Genomic DNA, 20409 nt, shown 5'->3' with positions numbered 1-20409 from the left:
AAAGTACATCAAGGTGCATGAAACCAACTGCCCTCAAGGTCTGCCTCCAGCTGGGGGCTCTCTAAACGGCATCCCGACAAACATGCTCTAGCCTTCCCATCAAAACTATTCATTCCCTTGGAGGTGCCAGGCTTTTGGCCACAGCCCTTTCCTCACTTTGACCACGGAAGCAGTGGGCGAGGCACATTTAACTGTATGCTCCTTAAGCATCATCAAGGTGCTCGGTCAGGAAGTCCCGCATCCCTGAACTCACTGCGGATCAGACCAGGTGGGGCTGAATCTTTAGACTCTTCATAGGACACATGAAGAGACTGGTGTGTGAATGCAGAGAATGGGACTAGAATCCAGAAATGTTCTATTTATTCACTAAAAAAAAGAGGGAGATGAGGTCTTCTTGATCAATTTCCTCCAATCTCCCAAAACTCCCTCCCTTCATTTTTCCAAAATAACACACTGAGAAACACGTTTGTACAAAAACCACGTATTATTCCCCCCCTCACAAAATTGGGTAGCTGTATTACAGGAACGAAACCAGACCAAAGACATGAAAAGAAAAGTCACCACTTATAGTGAAATATAACAGTGTTAAGAATTCAGGTATTTTGTAGAATTGTTACCGGCATAGTAAAAGTATTTCCACCTGGATCTTGTAAATTTGAAAGCGATCACATTAAAGACCTGAGGTTAACAAGGGACCACAGTATGAACCAGAATTCCATTTTCCTTCTAAGACCCCAGTGGAAAAAGTAAGTATTTGGAATGAGTTTCCTTTGGGAAAGACTGGCAGGAATTAGGGAACACCCTGGCCATTGTCAAAAGGCACTGGGATCTTTCTGGAGACAAATGCATTGGAACTTAACTCCAGCAGGAACAAGCTCATTTCCACTCCAAGAGTCCAGAACACACACACAAAAGGAACAAGGTCTCCTTGGTTCCAGTACTCGGATGGTGACCAGGGCCACCTGGTTAGAGGCAACACCTGAGGGTTTGAAAGGCAAATCTTAATTGTGGTTTTATTTTTTTGCTTTCTGATACTAAGGAAGAAAGTTCTGAGGTGTTTTATAAACACCTCTCTACACCCTCTCGTATGTAAAGCTTTACAGAATATATAGAAAAAGATATCCAAAAGGTGTGCCACTTAGCATTCTAAACAATGAAACTGCCACTTGACAATGTGACATGAAGAGGCCAGGCGCTTTGGAAATCAAGATCCACCAAACATACCCTGCCCCCATCCACGGAAGGATAGAGGGGAGGGAAGAAGGACAAGAAGAGAAAACCAAGAACTCTCAAGTCATCAGCAGGGGTCAAAATGGGCTCGAGTTAAGGCATTTTTGTGGCTCTGCCTCTGGAATGGCATTCTGATCGTTCAGTCCGAGAACCCCAGCCCTCAAAGCATGATGCTCTGATGGCCAACTGCGTGCCTTGGGACCCCCAGCTTCTCTCTGACAACCCTGCGACAGATGGAATGCAAGATTTCACCAAGGGAAGCGAGAAGGGACAAGAGCCCTTGATCTTGCCCCACTTCTCCAATCCAGCCCCAAACCTGAAGTACCGCTTCACTGAGCCCCACTCACCCCGGACTGCAAGAGGTAGTTTGGGGACTCGAACCCCCGGCCATCCTAACCAAGTTCCATGAGCTAAAATGTTTAGCACTATCTACTTACTTTTTTTTTCTTTTCGAAGGTTTTTTTTTTTTTTTTTTTTTGGTTTTTTTAAAGAGGGGAAAAAAAAAAGAATGAGTACAAAGCAGTGACTAGTGGACTAGACTCAGTGGACAGTCATCGCCCTAGACTCAAACGCTCCCTGGCTCGTCTAGGAAATGAAGGAACGCCTCCCCAAATCCCACCCCTAATCCAACAAATCATCTGCATAGAAAGCCAGAACCGGTGGGCCCAGGGAAGGAGTGTGGGTCTGTTGTACTGCTGGGCGCTCCCCTACCAGGTACTAAAGGGGCCACGCAGCGGGGAGGTCCTTTCGGTCCAGGAGTAAAATCAGTGGGGTCCCACCCTGTCCCCATCTCTTTGAATTTTGGTGCATCTATGTGAGGCAAAAGTCTCAGGAAACTTCACCATCAGCACCACTCTTAGCTCAGATTAGCAGAAATAAGGTCACTTATAATGCCTTTAGGTTCGTCCCCTCTGGCTATTCCCTCTGCCCATCACCATTTTTTTTTTGGTTCCTATGAACTTAGGATGCTCTCATTTAAAGCAATGACAAAAGGAAAAAAATAATAAAACATAATGATTATAAAGCATTAGCCACGTAAGCATCAAAACCAAACACTGCAGGAGAGCACTGAAACAACAGACAAACTTCTCATGTTGACAGGACCTGCAGAGAAAGGGTCAGTACACCCCACAGCAGGACAGGGGGACGCAGGCTACCGTGAGGATGACCAGGACACACTGGCCCCACAGGCTTCCCCTCACGGACCTGACAAAGGAGGTGTCCGAGCATGGAGAGGGCCGGCAAGGGGGACAGGGAAATATGGGATGCGTGCTTGGGGCTGCAAGAAGAAAAATCCTAAAAGAAACCCAAGGAAGCCGAGGAACACAAGTCTCATCATCCCCCCTGCAGCTGCTGGCGACGGGCATGGACGCTGCCTGCCTCTTCCAGGCTAGGGGGCGGCGGAGGCTGGCGGGCCTGGAGCAGGAGGCGGAGGGACTCCGTCTGCGGGCGGTGGTGGCGGTGGTGGTGGCGGCTGCGGCGGCGGTGGGGCATCTGCAAACACAGCCAAGAGGGACTCGTCATTGCTGGAAACACAAGGGCTGGGGAAAGAGCCCCTTCCAAGAAAAATGACATAGGAAGTGATTTTTGTTATGCAGGCAATCAACGTGGCCTTCGAGGTGCTGGTGCCACCGCAGGCCGGGCAGGTCAGGTCACCCCTGAACACCCAAGTCTCGGCTAGCGTGCTGAGGTGTCTGCATCTGTCCCAACCTCCTCCGCAGCCCACCCCTTCCAAGAATCACTCCAGACCTTTGCAGAACTTAATTTTAGTTTGATTTTATTGCATTTTAATGGTTCTCTCTGCTAATTTTAACTTCTTCAGTTAAATGATAAAGCTCCTTCCTGGGCAAGTTCTGTGTCTTCTTTTCTTTCTCTCTCAGTGCCTGGCCTAGGTGGGCACAAAACAGATTATCAATAACTTCTTGCTGATTAAGTGTCTCCACCAGGACCAGAGAACTTCACTCGAGGCAGCTGCTGACAAGCTGGACAGTCCTGGGAGGCCCCACAGCTCCTGAACTGCAGTCCTTGGGTTTTTGGCCAAAACTAGGTCAGGTCCTGAAGGGAACAATTAGTATGAGTGTCTGGGGCTCTTTCCTATTTCGACTTTAGCTGCTTAGCGTACAAAGGAACCCTAGAGATTATTTAATCCAGGGTTTTTTAAACCTCTTGATTTGGTCAGAAATGAAAACATATGAAACAAATAATTCAAGTACAGCCTTGCTTACCAGTCAGTTCACCCAACCTTCCCCCCACCGCACCCCCGTCCCAGGAGATTTCCACCAAACTGCTAAAGCTCTTCAAAGCATTTTGAAGGCCACTGATCTTTCAGTGGAGGAAACTAAGACCTGAAGAGGGGAACCACCTTACCCAATGAGGCCTGCCTGGGATCCTAGAGCCAAGTCATCTGTGGTGGGAAGTGGGAGGAGCACCTGAAACCCTCCACATTCTCAAGATGATCCCTTGAGGGCCCTTCAGGATGAAATCCTGGCCAGTGTAAAGACCAAGGATATCGTATCTGTAACTAAATGGCAAACTGGTCAGCTGTCTTGGCAGACCGGCCCTGTAAGGCAGCAAGGTGCAGTGTTTTCTTGCCAAGGAAAAGTATCCGCTACAATGCAATCGGTGACCAAGGACCCAAGGGGGAAGGTTTTCTACTGTCATGATCTTCACATGCGGCCACACTGCTGTCTTCCTTCCATGCACCTACTCTGTCCTAGCCCCTAGGGGTCCAGAAACATGCCTCTGTGTAGCCTGCCTCCTGGCTCTGGGCAGTCTTCCTGAGCACTACAGTACACTCAAAGCACTTCAGAGTCTCGGGTAACCTGCAAATCTTATAGACTACTCTCTACTCACTCATTTCTTGTTTTCCCAACTAAGGCTCCTGGAGACCAGGAATTCTTGAGTCCTAGCTCTTTGTACTGTGAATAGGAGCTAATTCCTTGGCACATACATGAACTGGTAAATGAATCAGGATCACAGATGTGGCTGGGGCACCTGGCCACCACTGGCTATCTTTTGGGATCATTCTGAGATCGACAGGAGTAAAGGACAGGGCAGAGCTTCTGAAGCAACCCTCTGGAGGCCAGGATTGGGGGAGACCAGGGTCTACTGGAGAAAAGCCCCGGCTTCATACACATGCCAGACACTGCCCAGCAGGACCTGTGCCTTCTCCACAGAGCCCGCTAGGACCTCCTAGTCCTTCTCAACACAGCCCCTCAACACTCCTTCTTGAGTCTAAGCCGCTACTAGCAATATCCCAGAGGAGCACAAAAGACTTGTGATTTCTGCCTTAAACTGGTTCTTATTTTTCTTTACACCCTCTACATTTGAACCCCATATCCATAAAAGGCTTCTGTAGGAAAACCACCAGCAATTCAATATGTCTAATAAGATTCGAACTAGAGAAGCTTAAAGATGAGTGGGTGAGGAATGTCTTTCCGGCCTTCCCACAGACCTCAGGGTCAAGAGTACAGGCCACAAAGGCTGTGGCGCACAAGGCCAAATGACTGTAAGCATCTGCACTCATCACCTGTTTACCGGCTCATCAGGGGTGCTGAAGAGCACAGGCCACACATCGATCTTCTGGAACCCACTGTCACAGGCTGCACTGTCCATGGACCTGCTAAACTATAGATAATCTAGAGAATAAAGCCTTTGTCCCTTGCCTCCAGCCCACCCAGAGAGACCCCACTATGGTGATGAAGTAGTAGTACCACGCTACTTACACATGCCGTTAGGTGCCGTGAGGGGTACCCGGGGTCCTAAGATGTTTCCTGGCATTGGAGGCATACCAGGAGGTGCTGGGCCACTCCCAGGGGGGTGGATGTTGGCTGCAACGGTGGGGATCATACGGCCTGGCATGGGCTGCCCAGGGATCATGGATCCTGGACCTGGTATCTGACCTGTGGAAGGAGATTTAAAGTATGAAGGTAAGTGTACTGGGGAGAAAGAGATCAAATCAATGCACAGGACTGCTAAATACAAAAACCTAACCCTCCAAAGCTCTGAAATACCAACAGAGCAATAATCTATAATAATCTCTATGTCTAGATTTCCGTTTTTTGGGAGGAGGAAGGATAATGGGGCAGTCTATGGAGCTCATGGCCACTCTAAATCCTGGTACAGGCAGGTAGCCGTGAGAAGCAATTACAGGAAAAGCACCCTACAAGAAAACATTCGTTTGGGTTAGTGGGTGGACAGTGGCTTATCCTACATCTTCCTGACAACACAAAACACCAAGCACAGGCCACAGGGGATGGAGAGGACTTTTACTGCACGTCAGCGCGCAGTCTAGTCAAGACTGAGCTTCCCACAGGGGCTTCGTGGGAGGGTATGTGTGAAAGGATATTGGTCACAACTGTGAAATCAACATTATAAAGGGATTGTGATTGGAAGTTCCAAGTCCTGTTCATGAAAACGCCTCTCCTTCTAGCCCCCACCATGAGGCACTGTGATTGGGGGAGTGGGGGGTGCACAGCGAGAAAAACAGACAACCCCTTCACCTCTTCCTATTGGTTTGAAATCGACGAGAGGAGACACCAGACACAGGAAAAGAAAACACCTCCTGTCTGCAGTTTCATGCTGAGCCTTCAGGACGTTTAGCGAACTTTTTTCTGTAGACCCAGACAGTAAATATTTGGACCTTGCAGACCATATGGTCTCTGTCACAGCTATTCAACTTTTATCACTGTAGCATGAAGGCAGTCACAGGTGACATTCACGTGTCACAGATAACAAATTTCTGAGACTGTGTCCCAATAAATCTTTATTTATGGACTCTGAAATGTGAATTTTGTATAATTCTCAGGAGATATAAACACTCTCCTTTTGAGTTTCCCCCAACCATTTAAACCGTAAAAACCATTCTTGGCCTGCAGTCCATACAAGAACAGAAGTGGGCCAGAGCTGGCCCACAGGTTGTAGTTCGCCAACCCTGCTTTAAACTCAGTGGTTTGGCTGCTGGGCTTGGTTTTAAAGAGCTACAAACAAAGGAGAATAGTTCAATGGGCACAGACCAAGGTGGAAGTGCATGCTTCTCTCTCCCACGGCACATGATACTCTCTATGGAATAAGGAAAGAGAATCTATGGTGCTTTGTTTTGTTTTGAAATCTAGGGACTTCAGCATGTCTGTAAGGTCAGTTGTATGAAACTAAATACAGGTTTCTAGGCAGTTCCGAGACAGGTGGAAGTAAGAATGCTTAAGGTCCTGGCTTGTATATTTGGGAGATGGGACTGATAGCTCCCGATCAGTTACAATGTAGACAGCAGTACTGGAGATAACCTGCCGGGAGTTCTTGGTTACCATCTAGAAAAAGGCCTGTCTTAAGAAAAAGACACACAGTTTCAAGCCTCACACCATCTATTTCTAGTGTCTGTTCCCTGACCCAGGGACAGGAGGAGACCCTCACTACTGGGGTGTCAGTGAAGAGCACTCCAGAGGTTCAAGAGTCAGGGGAAGAGGTGGTCTACTATCTTTGAGGAAATAATCTTTAGAAAGCAAAATACATCCGTATGTCTCAGAACAAAAAGGACAGCAAGTTGGGGGCTCTCAGGCCCAGCTTTCTGTGCTCTATAATGCGATCATGCAAGAGCCCACCAGGAGTCCCCCAGGTCCATCCACTGGAGGACAGCTTCATCAAACTGCTTCAGAGAGGGCAAGGGCAGGCCCTGCACTCACCGTGGGGCCAACATGGCCACCCATTCTTACACCAACTGACCATCAAAGTCAAAGCTGTTGGGTGCATGGGCCATGACGCTAGGCCACATGCAGGCAGAGATGGAAAGCCTATCAATTTAGGGAGGGGCATGGAAATTAAAGGAACTACTATCAAATATATTGCATGGCATACATTCCACAGATGTGCAGCGTGGAAGGCACATTCGGGGAAAACCACGAAAGGAGCAGGCCAAAAACCTGAAACCGTCCAGCCAACTGGACATACCTGTGAATGATTCGGCTTTTGGATGACTTGCAAAGGAGTGAAGGAGGGGATTAGAGACAGGACAACAGCAGACTATCCTAAGCACAAGGCCCAGCTGGAGTTATGCCATCAACAAACAATACAAGTGTCACCCCCGCTGTTCCCGAGAGCGACCACTCACCGGTAGCACCTTCACACTTGCCACTCCCTGAGGTACGTGCATCACCTTACTAACCGCTGCTGGCACTGCCTGAGGAACAACTGGCTCAAAAAGGTGTTTAAAAAAAAGTGCTCAAGTAAGAGCCACGTGACCCACGGTCTGTCTGACAGGACTCACAGCAAAGGGGCTGTGGGGATGAGCCCTACACACAGAATGGGGCGAGGACTTGGTGACAGGTTTTGAAGGGAGTGTAAGGCTGATGGCCTGTGAGACAGAGAGCTTTGAGAACAGAGGAGCTCCAACGGAGGAGCTGGAGTCTAGAGGAGAGGAAGAGAGCTTTCCAAGAGAAGCGGGGACTGCGGGAGGGCAGGCTGAGTAGACAATGGTAGGAGCTGAGGGGTGAGAGGCAGCACCCACAGGCGGCCTGGGAAGGGGTGAGAGAGCAAGGCAGAAGGCAAGCGTGCAGCGGGAAGGACAGAGAATTCAACGGGTGAAGTGCAGCGGGAGACACGGGCCAGGCCACCTGCAGTGAGAGGAGCGCGCCGAGGCGGGCTGCCCGGGAGGTATGCAAATCCCAGAGGCTCACGTGGGCAGCGGCCCATGGAGCCAGTCCCCTGCCACTGCTCAAGAGGCTCCCGAGTCCCTAAGTCTCTAAGAGTGATTCTCTAAAGGTATTCTGGTGGTGTAATAGGGAAGAGAGCAGATACTTTCGTTGCTGGAAACACGAGGCCCACTTTTAAGCCTGGAGCTCTCATTTCCCAACCTGGAGATGAAAGAACTTTTCATGGACTCGTGGCCAATGGAAACCATGCGCTAGACCAGCCAATACAACCTGTGTATCAGTGGGTACCAGCCACCTCCTTCTTCCAAGTTCAGTCTGGACAAGAGGCCTTGAGCAAGTGAGGAAAAATATGTTGCCAGCCCTTCTCTCTCCAGAAAACTGAAGAGAGTAAGGCACGCCTTTACCAAAAAAGGCCAGAATGACTACTGGTAGATGAAGAAGGAAGGGCACAGCAGATGAGCGCTCACAGAAGTGCTACGGCACACAGATGTGCAGTCCCACCGCTGCTCGCTTCAGCGGTCAGAGGTCTACGCTTGGACGTGAAGAGCAACTGGGGGCTGCCCCAACTCCTGGCTCACCAGTGGGGATCCCTGTCAGCAGCCACTCAGTACCATCTTCAACAGGGCAGGTATGGGGGAACTCATCAGACTGGAAAACTAAACAGCGTGATCTTACTTCCATGTCACCCCAACCAAGATCAAGTGTTCTTGGGCAAGTCACTGAGGGTGCCCAGAGTCTGGGTTTCTTGAGATTATACAGAGTGAAACTAGGGATCTGCTCCAATCTCACCCTATGGCTTTGTTTATTTGTTTCAGTGCCTTATTATGTCACTGGCTCCTCCAACATGCTGTGAGAGCAATATTTTCATTGTACAGAGAGAAAACAGAAGCTCAGAAAAGTTAAGGGCCTTCTGACAGTCACAGAATTTGTAAGAGGTATCAGATCCAAGTCTTCTAACTCTAAATCCAGTTCTCTTTCCACCACACTATTCGATGCCCAAATGAAACAGTTCCTGCGAAAGGATTTAATATAATAGCCAGCATTTAAAAAAAAAAAAAAGAAAAATTGGGGCACTGGGTGGTACAGTCCGTTAAGCGTCCAACTGTCATTTTCGGCTTAGGTGGTGTCTCAGGGTCATGAGACCAAGCCCTGCGCCCGGCTCCACACTTGCGTGGAGTCTGCTTAAGATGTTCTCTCCCTCTTCCTCTGTCCCTCCTGCTGCTTGTGCTGTCAAATAAATAAATACATCCCAAAAAACACACCCCCTAAGGTGTATACTTTAGTTCTAGCCACCATGTTTTCTTCTTTCCTGTATCAGTTTTAAGACTGCCCTGCTTCCTGCAGCAATTTTTTTTTTAAAGATTTTATCTATTTGACAGAGATCACAAGTAGGCAGATAGGCAGGCAGAGAGAGAGAGAGGAGGAAGCAGGCTCCCTGCTGAGCACAGAGCCTGATGCGGGGCTCGATCCCAGGACCCTGGGATCACGACCTGAGCTGAAGGCAGAGGCTTTAACCCATTGAGCCACCCAGGCACCCCTCCTACAGTAATTTTTTAAAAAATATTTGTTAGAGAGAGAGAGAGAATGTGCACGAGTAGGGAGGGAGGGGCAGTGGGAGAGAATCTTCAAGCAGAGCGCCCACAATGAGTGTGGTGCCCCATGCGATGCTTGATCCCATGACCTGAGACAAAGCCAGGAGCTAGACACAACCAACTGAGCCACCCGGGTGCCGCTGCAGTGAGCAATTTTTTAATTTACCAAACATATGGTAGCCTGCAGTGGGCTGGATGGTGACCCCCACCCAACAGATATGTGGTACATTTTCTAATACTTGGAACCCGGTAAACGCAACCATACTGGGAAAAAGGGTCTTTGTGGATGTGATTAAGGATCTTGAGATGAGGAGATCATCCTGGATTATCTTGGTGGGATCTAAATCCAATGACAAGTGTCCTTCTAAGAGACACATGGCTGCTGCCAGCCACCAGAAGCTGTAAGAGACAAGGAATAGACTGTCCCCTAGAACTCCGGAAGATAAGCAGGTCTGGCTAGACAATGAACTTTTAGCTCGCAGACTGAGGGAGCCCATCTGGTGTTTCAAGTCACAGAATCTGTAAAAGGAGAAGACGTAAAGGTGGAGTAACTCATCAATGTCCTCAAGTGTAAACAGGGAGCCTGGAAGGGACGTGGGTCCTGTGGCTCCAGAGATGGTGCTTGCGATCACAGTGCCCCCTGCAGGTAAGGGTCTGGAGGAGGGGTCCACAGACTTGGGCGATGCAAGCCGGGCTGCCACTAAACTGACAGGTCACTTCTTTGACCCACACACAGCTCCAGAGAGGAAACAAGTCTCCAACCAGCAGCTCAGTGTGGGGGTTCCAGCAGGGAAATGAGCTATTCACGAAATAATCTGGCAAAGAGGAGAATCAGTTGCAGATTGACCCAGACCTGTGAAGTGACGCCTATGCAACAGGCACTGGGCTGAGGCTGATGGCTCTTGCTGGCAGGGCTCAGTGGTGCCATTTCCAAAGCTACCTGCTCGGCCTATTTACCTGTTTCCCTCTATTTTTATGGCAACAAGCTGTGGAAGGGCAGCCTCAGGGTTTTCCAAGGCCATAAGACCAACAGTTGCAAGGAACTTCTTTTCCTCACTATAAATCCTGAAGTATTCTGAAAACCAGTTTCCCCACCTTCCTATAGTAGCAGGGCAATAAAGCCACTGGAGCACAGGTGTGAGGGAGAGGACAGTGGCTCCTTTGGAGAGGTGGCAGCAAAAAGGAAGAGCTAGAGAAAGAAACAGATTACTTCTGCTTATCGGACTTTGCACAAACACTTCTCAGGACAGCAAGGAGCACTAAGAGAGGGCGATGTCCCTGTGCCATCCGGAGCTTAGTGCTGTCACATGCTGTACGACTCACAGTGCTGGGTATCAGCACAGTGGATTTAGGGAACAGAGAGCAGGGAGACCAGGATATCATCCTAAGCCAGGGCCTGCCATTTGCCAGGCAATGACAGTGACTTTATTGAATCCTCTAGGTTGCTGGCTAGATTGCGAGACAGAAAGAACCCAGTTTCAAGATAAGGAACAAAGTCTCAGAGGGACTGTGTAATTTGGCTTGTGAGTTCCCTAGAAGCAGAGACAGAGCTGAGGTTCAAACCCAGATCTTTTTGCCCTCGAGGCTCATTCTCTCCTCCTTAACACCTACACCACCGTGTCTTGAAGGAGCAGCTCTTTCCTTGGAAAAGCTGATTTCTAAGGATCAAATCTGAAATGAAGGAGAATTTAAAAGAGGACTGAAGAGAAGACAGAATCAATTTCTTGTAATGCAAACTCTGGTCTTTTTAAATTTATGTATTCCTGTATTTTCTTCTGGTGTCCGACAAAGGTCTCCCCGCTTTTTTACAAGGATGACAATGTCTGAAGGCATTGCCATGACCTCTTACTATATATGAAGAAAGCCACGGGAGCAGGCCTTACCACACAAAATGAAGAGTGTGTTTGTATGTTCTGCCATTAAAAAAAAAAAAAATCAGGTATTTCCCTTCCTGGTAGAAAGGGAGCTGAAAGGGAGAAAGAGATGAGACACGGCTTCAAAACAGTAGCATGAAAGCAAAAAACTGGTGGGAGTTTGACCTACATACAAGCTTCAAAAAAAAACACAAAACACAAAACACAAAACACAGCAGGCATCTGAAGCCTGAAAAATGGAAAGGTTTGCTAAAATTAGGTTTAGCCTAGTGGAAAAATCCCTCACACTCTCTCAGGTTTATTAGATCTTTTACTAAAGCATGATGCCCATCATGCCTAGTGCAATATTATTTAAGGATTTCTATTCTTTGGGATGGAAGAGGCAGGTGGGGAAAGAACATGAAACTAGGAAAGGGAACTTGTGAATTTCCAATCTTGGGCACATTTCATCACTCCCTTTTCTAACCGTCCACAGCACATCCCCTGGCTGAGTGCCCTGGAGAACGGAAATAACACAATCAGGGCCAAGTGAGGGGAAGCCCAGGCTCCTCCGGGAGTGCTCCTCCTGCAGTAGCTTCCGGGGGCGCCCAAGAAAGACGTTCTTTGTTGAAGACTGGGCCCTCACTGTTCTCTTTGTGAGGGTAACCTGCTAAGCCGGAAAGTGGCTCAGCAGCCTTGTTATCACATGATGCGAGCAGGACCAAAGGCACCGAAGATAGTAAAAACTTGGCTTTTCCTTTTCAGTGTGGGGAGTCCAGGGAGTGGGCTGGGCAGAGATGACTGGATGGAATCCTTTCCTGAGCACGGTTTCTCACGGGTAGAAATGTCGAAGTGGGTCTAACTTGGGGGCTTAAAAGCCAAGTGACTAACACCTTGGTTGAAATTTCCTTCAACAACCAACATGTCACTAATTTTAGTTTTGTCATTAAAACATCATCTCTACCATGTCTGAGTTCTCATCCATTTAGATCCATTCCTACCTCGGCTTTTTTAGGTACTTCCAGAGATCATTCTACTATTAACCACAAGGAAACCATAAAGGTACCTAAACCAACATGTCCTTTTCCTTCCACTTTTCACGCAGAGGCTTCCCCAAGGCAGGTGGCTCATTCCAGATCCACAAAAACTCCAAAGCGCCTCAGTGACTCTAAATGTCCAGCGGAGGGCAGAGCTTACGTGCACATTTCCTTTTGATTCAACTCACTGACGGGTTGTGTTCCTGTAAGAACAGGCTGAGGCCCTTGGGAGTGCTGACATTAAAGACCTCCAGCCATCAGAGGGGTCCTCTTGGCTCAAGGCAAGCCGCACAGTCAAGAGCACCTCAGGAAGCCGCAGCTGCGACCCAGGCCCCTCTCCTTGGTTCCCCATGTGCTGTCACGGGTACCACAGGCCAGGGCACGCTCAAAGGATGCTACGTGTGTGCTCCAGAAGCGGCTGCTACCATGGCCGTTCACCTGCGCCATCCTCAATGGCAGTTGTGTAGGCAGAACGCATAAGGACTGACTCTAGAAATCACTTCATAAAATCACAGTTTTCCAGTTGAAATGTAAAGACGAAATGAAGTGGCACGTACTTTATCAAGATGAGCAAAACCTAAGGGCGGTCCAAAGATGCCTGTGGCCACCTCCAGGTCTCCATTTGCTCTCTATACACCAGAAACATACTAGAGATACAACCTTTGCCTTTTTGTTTGGTAGGGAACGAACCAATCTGGGACAGTCAGAGACAGGAACGAAATGAAACCTACACAAAGGCGGACTTCCCAGGTTCAGAGCAGGACCAAACAATAAGCACTGAGGAGGAGTGAGAACAGCATAAAGACAGTATTCTCTACACAAAATTCTAAGTATGTGAATGAATTAAGGAGTGGTAGAGGAGGGGTGTTGGTTTATACCAGCCGCTCTGGGGCCCAGGCTCATGTGTTTGACAGCCTGGCAGATTTGTGACATCGAGCCACTATTGTAATGGGCTCTACCGCTAACTGATGGACAGTTTTGTGGAGGAAAGATTATGAAGGATTTATCTACATAATTATACAAACCCTAAGTAAGAGAGCTGGACAAATTAACCATCCAGTGATAAATCAGTCTTGACCTTCTCACCACTTCCCCAGCCTTGCTGGCTTTTCAGAGGCTGCTTTCCCTTTCCTTCACACACCATAAATTCTGGCCAAATACCAAAAGCTAGCCAACTGATCTGGATAATTATCCTCAGCTCCCAACATAAAGGCTGTGGCCTGCAAACCTTTCTAGGACTTAGGAAACAACAGTTGGAAGGACCAAGCTCAAAATTCTTAACTGACACACTAAACAAGGGACTGAGGATGAACTTCACCCAAAACACCACCGACTTCCTTACTGGCCCAGCTTTAAAAGGCCCCTTTAGCTGGTAACAAAATATGGCGCCCTTGGCTCATCTGTTAACAACCAGCTTTTTCGGAAGTGGTGATACTAAAGCAACTTTTAACGTGGGTTCAATTTACTGTTGTTCTTAATTTTACTAACACACTTGATTTAACTTTACATTTGAACTCCAAAGCACCCTCATAAAAGGGGCAATTAAGAAAAATGATTACCTTGAGCTGCTAGAACTCTCACACAGCCAGCATGTAAATCCATGTGACCATTCTGGAACAATCTTGGCAGCATCTACTAATGTGAACATATGTATAGTCTATGACCCATTCTAGGAACTTTGGGGCACACACAACAGAAGCGTATACTTATATTCTGCTATTGATGGGAATGCAAGCTGGTGCAGCCACTCTGGAAAACAGCATGGAGGTTCCTCAAAAAGTTGAAAACAGGCTACCCTACGACCCAGCAATTGCACTACTAGGGATTTACCCCAAAGATACAAATGTAGTGATCTGAAGGGGTACCTACACCCCAATGTTTATAGCAGCAATGCTCACAACAGTCCAACTGTGGGAAGAGCCCAGAAGTCCATTGACAGATGAACGGATAAAGAAGATGTGGTGTATATATATACAATGCAATACTACTCAGCCATCGAAAAAAAGAGAAATCTTGCCATTTGCAAAGACATAGATGGAACTAGAAGGTATTATGCTAAGTGCAATAAGTCAATCAGAGAAGGACAATTATATGATCTCATTCACATATGGAATTTAAGAAACAAAGAGGATCGTAGAAGAAGAGAGGAAAAAACAAAACAAGACAAAACCAGAGAGGGAGACAAACTCTAAGAGACTCTTAACTCTAGGGAACAAACAGTTGTTGAAGCGGAGGTGGGTTGGGGGGATGGGATAATCCGTTGAAGGACATTAAGGAGCACATGATGGAATCAGCATGAATGTTAAAAGACTGATCCATCACTGAATGCTACCTCTGAAACTAGTAATACATTATATGTTAGTTACTTGAATTTAAATTTAAAAATAAATTTAAAAATGTCTACCTATGTCTACCAAAGACATGTGCACACCCATGTTCACAGTAGCAGTTACTATCTGTAACAACCAAACCCTGGAAACTAATCAATGTACATCAACAGGAGAACAGACCAATACAACGAGGTACAGCCCCACAATGGACCACATACAGCAAACAGGAGAAATAAGCTTGCGACCACTGACACCAACATGGGTAGGTATCAAGTGTTGAGTGAAAGAAACTGGACAGAATAAAAAGTCATGTTGTAAGTCCCTCCAGATAACATTCAAAACCATCCCAACTAATTCACTGCTGTTAGGAACCTGGATAGCTGTCGCCCCCAGGAGAAAAGGAGGTAGAAAGGAAGATAGCGGAGGATTCTGGGTAATGGCTGCACAGGTATCTTCTCTTTGTTAAAACTCATTGAATACTCATGATTTGTGTCTTTTTTCATACATACATTATATTTCAATAAAAAACTAAGAAAAAAGATGATCTCATCACCGATTTTAGTCTCATCATACATGCAACAATCTTTTTTTTTTTTTTTAAAGATTTGTTTATTTATTTATTTGACACAGAGAGATCACAAGTAGGCAGAGAGGCAGGAAGAGAGAGCGGGGGGGAAGCAGGCTCCCTGCTGAGCAGAGAACCCAATGCAGGGCTCGATCCCAGGACCCTGAGACTATGACCTGAGCCGAAGACAGAAGCTTAACCCTTTGAGCCACCCAGGTGCCCCAACAATCCTTTTGTTTAAAAAATCACTGAAGGGGCGCCTGGGTGGCTCAGTGGGTTAAGCCGCTGCCTTCGGCTCAGGTCATGATCTCAGGGTCCTGGGATCGAGTCCCGCGTCGGGCTCTCTGCTCGACAGGGAGCCTGCTTCCTCCTCTCTCTCTCTCTCTGCCTGCCTCTCTGTCTACTTGTGATCTCTCTCTGTCAAATAAATAAATAAAATCTTTAAAAAAAAAATCACTGAAGAAGAGCTTATTTCTGTGAGAAAGTAATAAGAGAAAAACTCCCTATTTCTATTTAAAGGCTATTAAAAAAAATTTTTTTTTAATTTATTTATTTGACAGAGAAAGAGATCACAAGTAGGCAGGGACGCAGGCAAAGAGAGAGGGGGGGAAGCAGGCTCCCCACTGAGCAGAGAGTCCAATGTGGGGCTCGATCCCAGGACCCTGAGATCATGACCTGGGCCAAAGGCAGAGGCTTAACCCACTGAGCCACTTGGTGCCCCTCTAAAGGCTATTTCTATGAACTCTCATTTCTTTGGCATAGCCTCCCTAAGGGAATAGCTGTATTTCAATCTGCTGTACGTCCCCTCTTAGTCTGGGGTCATGGCGCAGTGTGAAGTTATCACTTTGGAATCGGATGGAGCCCAGTACAAATCCTGGTCCATCAGGCAGCAAGACCACATGGTCCCTGTCACACATTGGTTCTTCAGCGGTAAAGTAAGGACAATGACAAGCAAGCAGAACAAGGTGGGTGACTGGCCTAGCCTGCAAAAACCTATCCTCACCAGGATGTAATTTAAGGGAAAAGGCAAAAGCATCTCTCTTCCCATCTTTTACAAGCTAAATGCAGATATTGGAGCTCCTGTGAACAATTACTATAGATTCTGATGCTTAACACCAGCCAGAACCAAGTACCAAGTAGCCATAGGGAACTTCCCCATTAAATCCCCAGTAGTTTTAGGAATAAATTTTAAAAATAAGCACTATTTCTGAAAAATCATTTGTGATCTTCACTCGGTTAAGCATCTCTATCTTTTGGAAGTTTAATTTTGAAGAAAATTCAATCTCATACAGAGAATTTAATCTGTTCAAGCAGACAGAAAGACTAAGGAAGAAAGAATCCTACACTGTGAGGAGGGGAGACTGCTACGATTATATCCACAAACATCATTTAGATCAAGTGGCAAGCCTGATGGCGGTTGTAAATTCCACAGCTGTAATTTAAGTCGTGTATGTGTGAAATGAATGCTTCCCAATCAAAATCGACCTAGCCCGTTTTGAGTAAAGCCCAGAAAAATTAATACATAAAATATGTTTTGGGTGGCGAACTGAAAGACCCATGTTGATAATACAAGTTGTTAAGATCACAATTTTTTCAGTCACGGCTTTCTCAGGCTCACATCCCTGGTTATTTCCATGAGATTTAGAGACTCTGTCATTTGAGGCAGTCGGGCTAGCTGTTATCATCACATTGGGACCTTCCCTGGCTTGCAAGGGTCTCCCAATATTACCTTAGTTCATTTGCACGAGCCGTGGCAAGAGAATTTGCTTCCCCCCCCAGGAAACACAAACTTGGGCTCTGCTAGACATCTGGCACATGATGAGAGTATAATTATGAAACTCTTACAGGATGAGTGTTATTAGATCAATGAGCACACACCCATATACATCACTCTCTACAAAGGAAAGGAACATGGCAGGAAGAAAAGCTACAATTAAAGGTATGTTTTAGGTTTTCATGATGTTGGGGGGTAATCTTTGTTTAGGGGAGGTAGTTAAGTTTGAAAGGACTGTGAGCTCAACTTTCAAGGTGGTTAAAACGTCGTGGGTAGCTGCCAGCTTGAACGGGCTCCCATAAGCTACAAATAGGACCACCTGAGCATCAAACACAATAATGTCCGTAACAGACTGAAACAGTAAAATATACAATACATAAATCCACAATACTAAAAACACACACACGGAGAGCATACACACTCCCTTCCTGGTCACCTCTGGTGAAGACAGTGGTTAGAAATCCATTATTCAGGGAACCAATAAAGAGAAAGGATGAAGCCTTTATCCAGACTTTCCTGTAAGGAACTCATTTTCTGGATGAATACATGATTGACCAAGGTCTCTTTGATTTTTGTTTTTTAAATAAAAGAATCGCTGCTAATAAATGAACGAATAGAAATAAATGCAGGAGGGAAGATCAACAGAGACGTCCCACCATTTTGCAAGGTCTGATGAAAGAGCTCATCTAGAAGCAATTCTCAAAAGCAGAAAACCTCTGGGAAAGTCTGCCGGGGAACTCTGTAGCAGACGGGTCAGCCTAACAACACTAGAACCACCGACCAACCTTCATGTCACCAAGAGAGATGAAAAATGTCAGCTTCCAAAAAGTGAACCTGCACCTGGTAACGTATCCAGAAGAAGCCTCTGGTTTACGGGAGATGTGTGGGAGAGGTAGGTGGGGAGAAGAGCATGCAAAATGACACCATGCACCTCCCGGGCACAATCAGGCAGTCACAGGTGGATGAATGGCATTAAAAAAAAATAAATAAATAAAATAAAAGAAGGGGAGGTGAACTGTTAGCACATTAAGACAGATTTAAGAGACCTATCAGCAAATACAATGCGTGGACCTTATCTGAACACCAATTCAAACACATGAAGCATCTGAGGACATTTAGTTAATGGTACTAGGAATTATGGGTGTGATAATAGTAGTTATGTTAAAGAATAAGATTTCCATTGGCTAGAGATATATCTTGAAGTCTACCTCTTGCCCCAGGGTGAGGGGGAATAAATAAAATATTGGCAATTCTGAAGCCGTGCAAGAGGTATATATGGAGAGACTCTTACACTATTCGCTCTCCATTTGCCCATGGTAGATTCTCTAACAAAAAGTGAAAAATGGTGGGAAAGTGATGGGTGTGGAAGCTGGGTCATAAGAGTTCACTGCGTTTTTATTTTTGGGTGTCTATCTTTAAAAATGCCTGTAAGTTAAAAGAAAGAAGAAGACGAAGAAGAAGAAGAAAAGCGCAGACAATCCAAGAATTAATTTTTAAGGAACTCTGGGATATACCAGCCAACTGGAGGCTGACTGACCTGAGGAAGGGCATCACACCGGGAACAGCACAGCACACAGCCAGCGTTGTGTGGTGAGGGCTATACAAGCGGGTCTCACTTGCCTACAATTACCTAGACAACAGGCATCCTAGTCACGGTCCTAGCCCCAAACTGTCACGGGTGTGGTTAGCTCCTCTGCCGCTGAGCCGCAGGGATGACTACGACCTCACCCGCGTGTGCCGCCTGCCTCTCACCTGGCTGGGGTGGGTGAGGTGGCGGCATCTGGTGGTGCATCAGGGGGTAGGGAGGGGGCTGCTGATGAGGCATCATGCCGGGGTGCCCCGCTGCTCCGAGCGGCGCCAGGCCAGGCCCTCCTGAGTGCTGGTGTGCCTGCTGAGGGTTTTGCCCATGCTGCTGCTGTTCCATTTGCTGTCGGGCTCGCAGTTCGGCATATTTCAGCTGCTCCATGTGGAAGTTCTGGCGTTCAGTAAGCAACTGCTGCCTCTGTTGTTCTAACTGTTAAGAAAAGGAAAGGAAAGAGAGATGACACCAAGAGAGCTTCTCGGGAATGGATGACACACAGGACATCGACCCAATGCCCGAATTCTGTGTACCACTTCCCAGGCACACAGCCACCTCACCCCCTGCAACATTCAAGGCATTACTTCTCGAATAGCTTATTTCCATGTGGACACCTGTTACCAAGGTCAAGGTCTTTTCTTTGTCATGCACAAGGTCTGTCTTTCCTGTAACCTTTACCCAGTGGGGTTCCTGTTCTCTGGGCCCACTCAGTACACATGGAATCCTGTCTGGCAGGCTTTCAGAGATGTAAAAATAGGTTTCATGACTGCCCAAGTAAAACAAACCTCCCCTCTCCTTTTAATAGTCCCTCAGCTACTAGAATTTCAAGTTCACACAACTTTCCCAGGTGTTCACTTCTGGATGTGATCCTTTGGTTACTATTTTAGAACTGACACAGAGTTAAATCCTCAGGATGAGTGGACGTGGCCCTAGCTGCAAATACACACATTTTTCTATGTGGAGCTTTGGCAGTGCCACCGCAAATCTTAGCTTTCAACTACCCAAAATTATACTGGGTGACACATTCACAGAATATTTTAGGTGACTAAATAAAGATGTGCATGAATCTTGGTTTGAAGAATATAAGTATTTCAATATTCGAGATAATCTTTCTGGGACCCAAATTAAAATAAAGAGAAATAAGCTATTCCATGTGCCAGGAAATCCAGAAACCATATGCCTGAGAATAGTTCAGAGGAGGAAGCCCACCTTAAATGCTATCAAAAATAATTTAATGCAGGCCTGGAAAAAGAAAATCAACTTTACCATGAAGGAAAATAAAAATCCAGATTTTGAAAGTAAAAAGTGTAAAGATCATAAGGAGGGTTATCGGATCTGTTTCTTGTCAATAATGTTCAAGCCCACCACTTCCAGCGGCAAGATCTGAGTCACTGGGAGATATTTTTAGAGCTTTTCCGTCCAAGACGGCAGACAGAAGCCACAAATGGCTCCTGTGCACTTGAAATGTGGCTAACCTGAAGTGGAATGTGTTCTAAGTAAAAAAACACACACCAAACTCTGAGCACTCGGCATGAAAAAAATTAATTTTTCATACTGATTACGTGTTCAAATAATATTTTGTATGTACTGAATTAAGCATTACAATTACACCTTTTTAAATGTGGTTACTTAGACAATTTTAAGTTACATATGTGGCTCACACTGTATTTCTGTTGGATAGCACTATTTCGAGGCATTAATAGATTAAAAAATGTAACATTTTAGCTTTCAGAAGCAGCCAGTTCTACAGATAAATACTATACACTATCACCAGCAAAAACTGGTTGGAATACGCCTAAGAGTTA

At 46.5% G+C, this 20409-nt stretch overlaps 1 protein-coding gene across 4 annotated transcripts in view; it reads right to left on the bottom strand.

Moving 5' to 3' along the window:
- Positions 1–465: 465 nt before the first annotated feature.
- Positions 466–20409, bottom strand: part of SMARCC1 (SWI/SNF related BAF chromatin remodeling complex subunit C1) — a 170258-nt gene continuing 150314 nt past the window's right edge. For 2 of the 4 annotated variants that reach the window (XM_082703794.1, XM_082703795.1), the window contains exons 26-28: positions 18778–19039; positions 4956–5132; positions 466–2724 (exon numbers count right to left, since the gene is read on the bottom strand). In XM_082703794.1, the coding sequence (XP_082559920.1) occupies positions 2621–2724; positions 4956–5132; positions 18778–19039 (543 nt within the window). In that variant the 3' untranslated portion in view covers positions 466–2620. Of the gene's footprint in view, positions 2725–2990; positions 3286–4955; positions 5133–18777; positions 19040–20409 lie in introns of those variants that run through there. The other 2 variants (XM_082703796.1, XM_082703797.1) reach the window with 1 other exon arrangement.

The sequence above is a fragment of the Mustela nivalis genome, assembly GCF_964662115.1.
Source record: "Mustela nivalis genome assembly, chromosome: 1".
Lineage (NCBI taxonomy): Eukaryota > Metazoa > Chordata > Mammalia > Carnivora > Mustelidae > Mustela > Mustela nivalis.
This window is presented reverse-complemented; position numbering and strand designations above follow the sequence as displayed.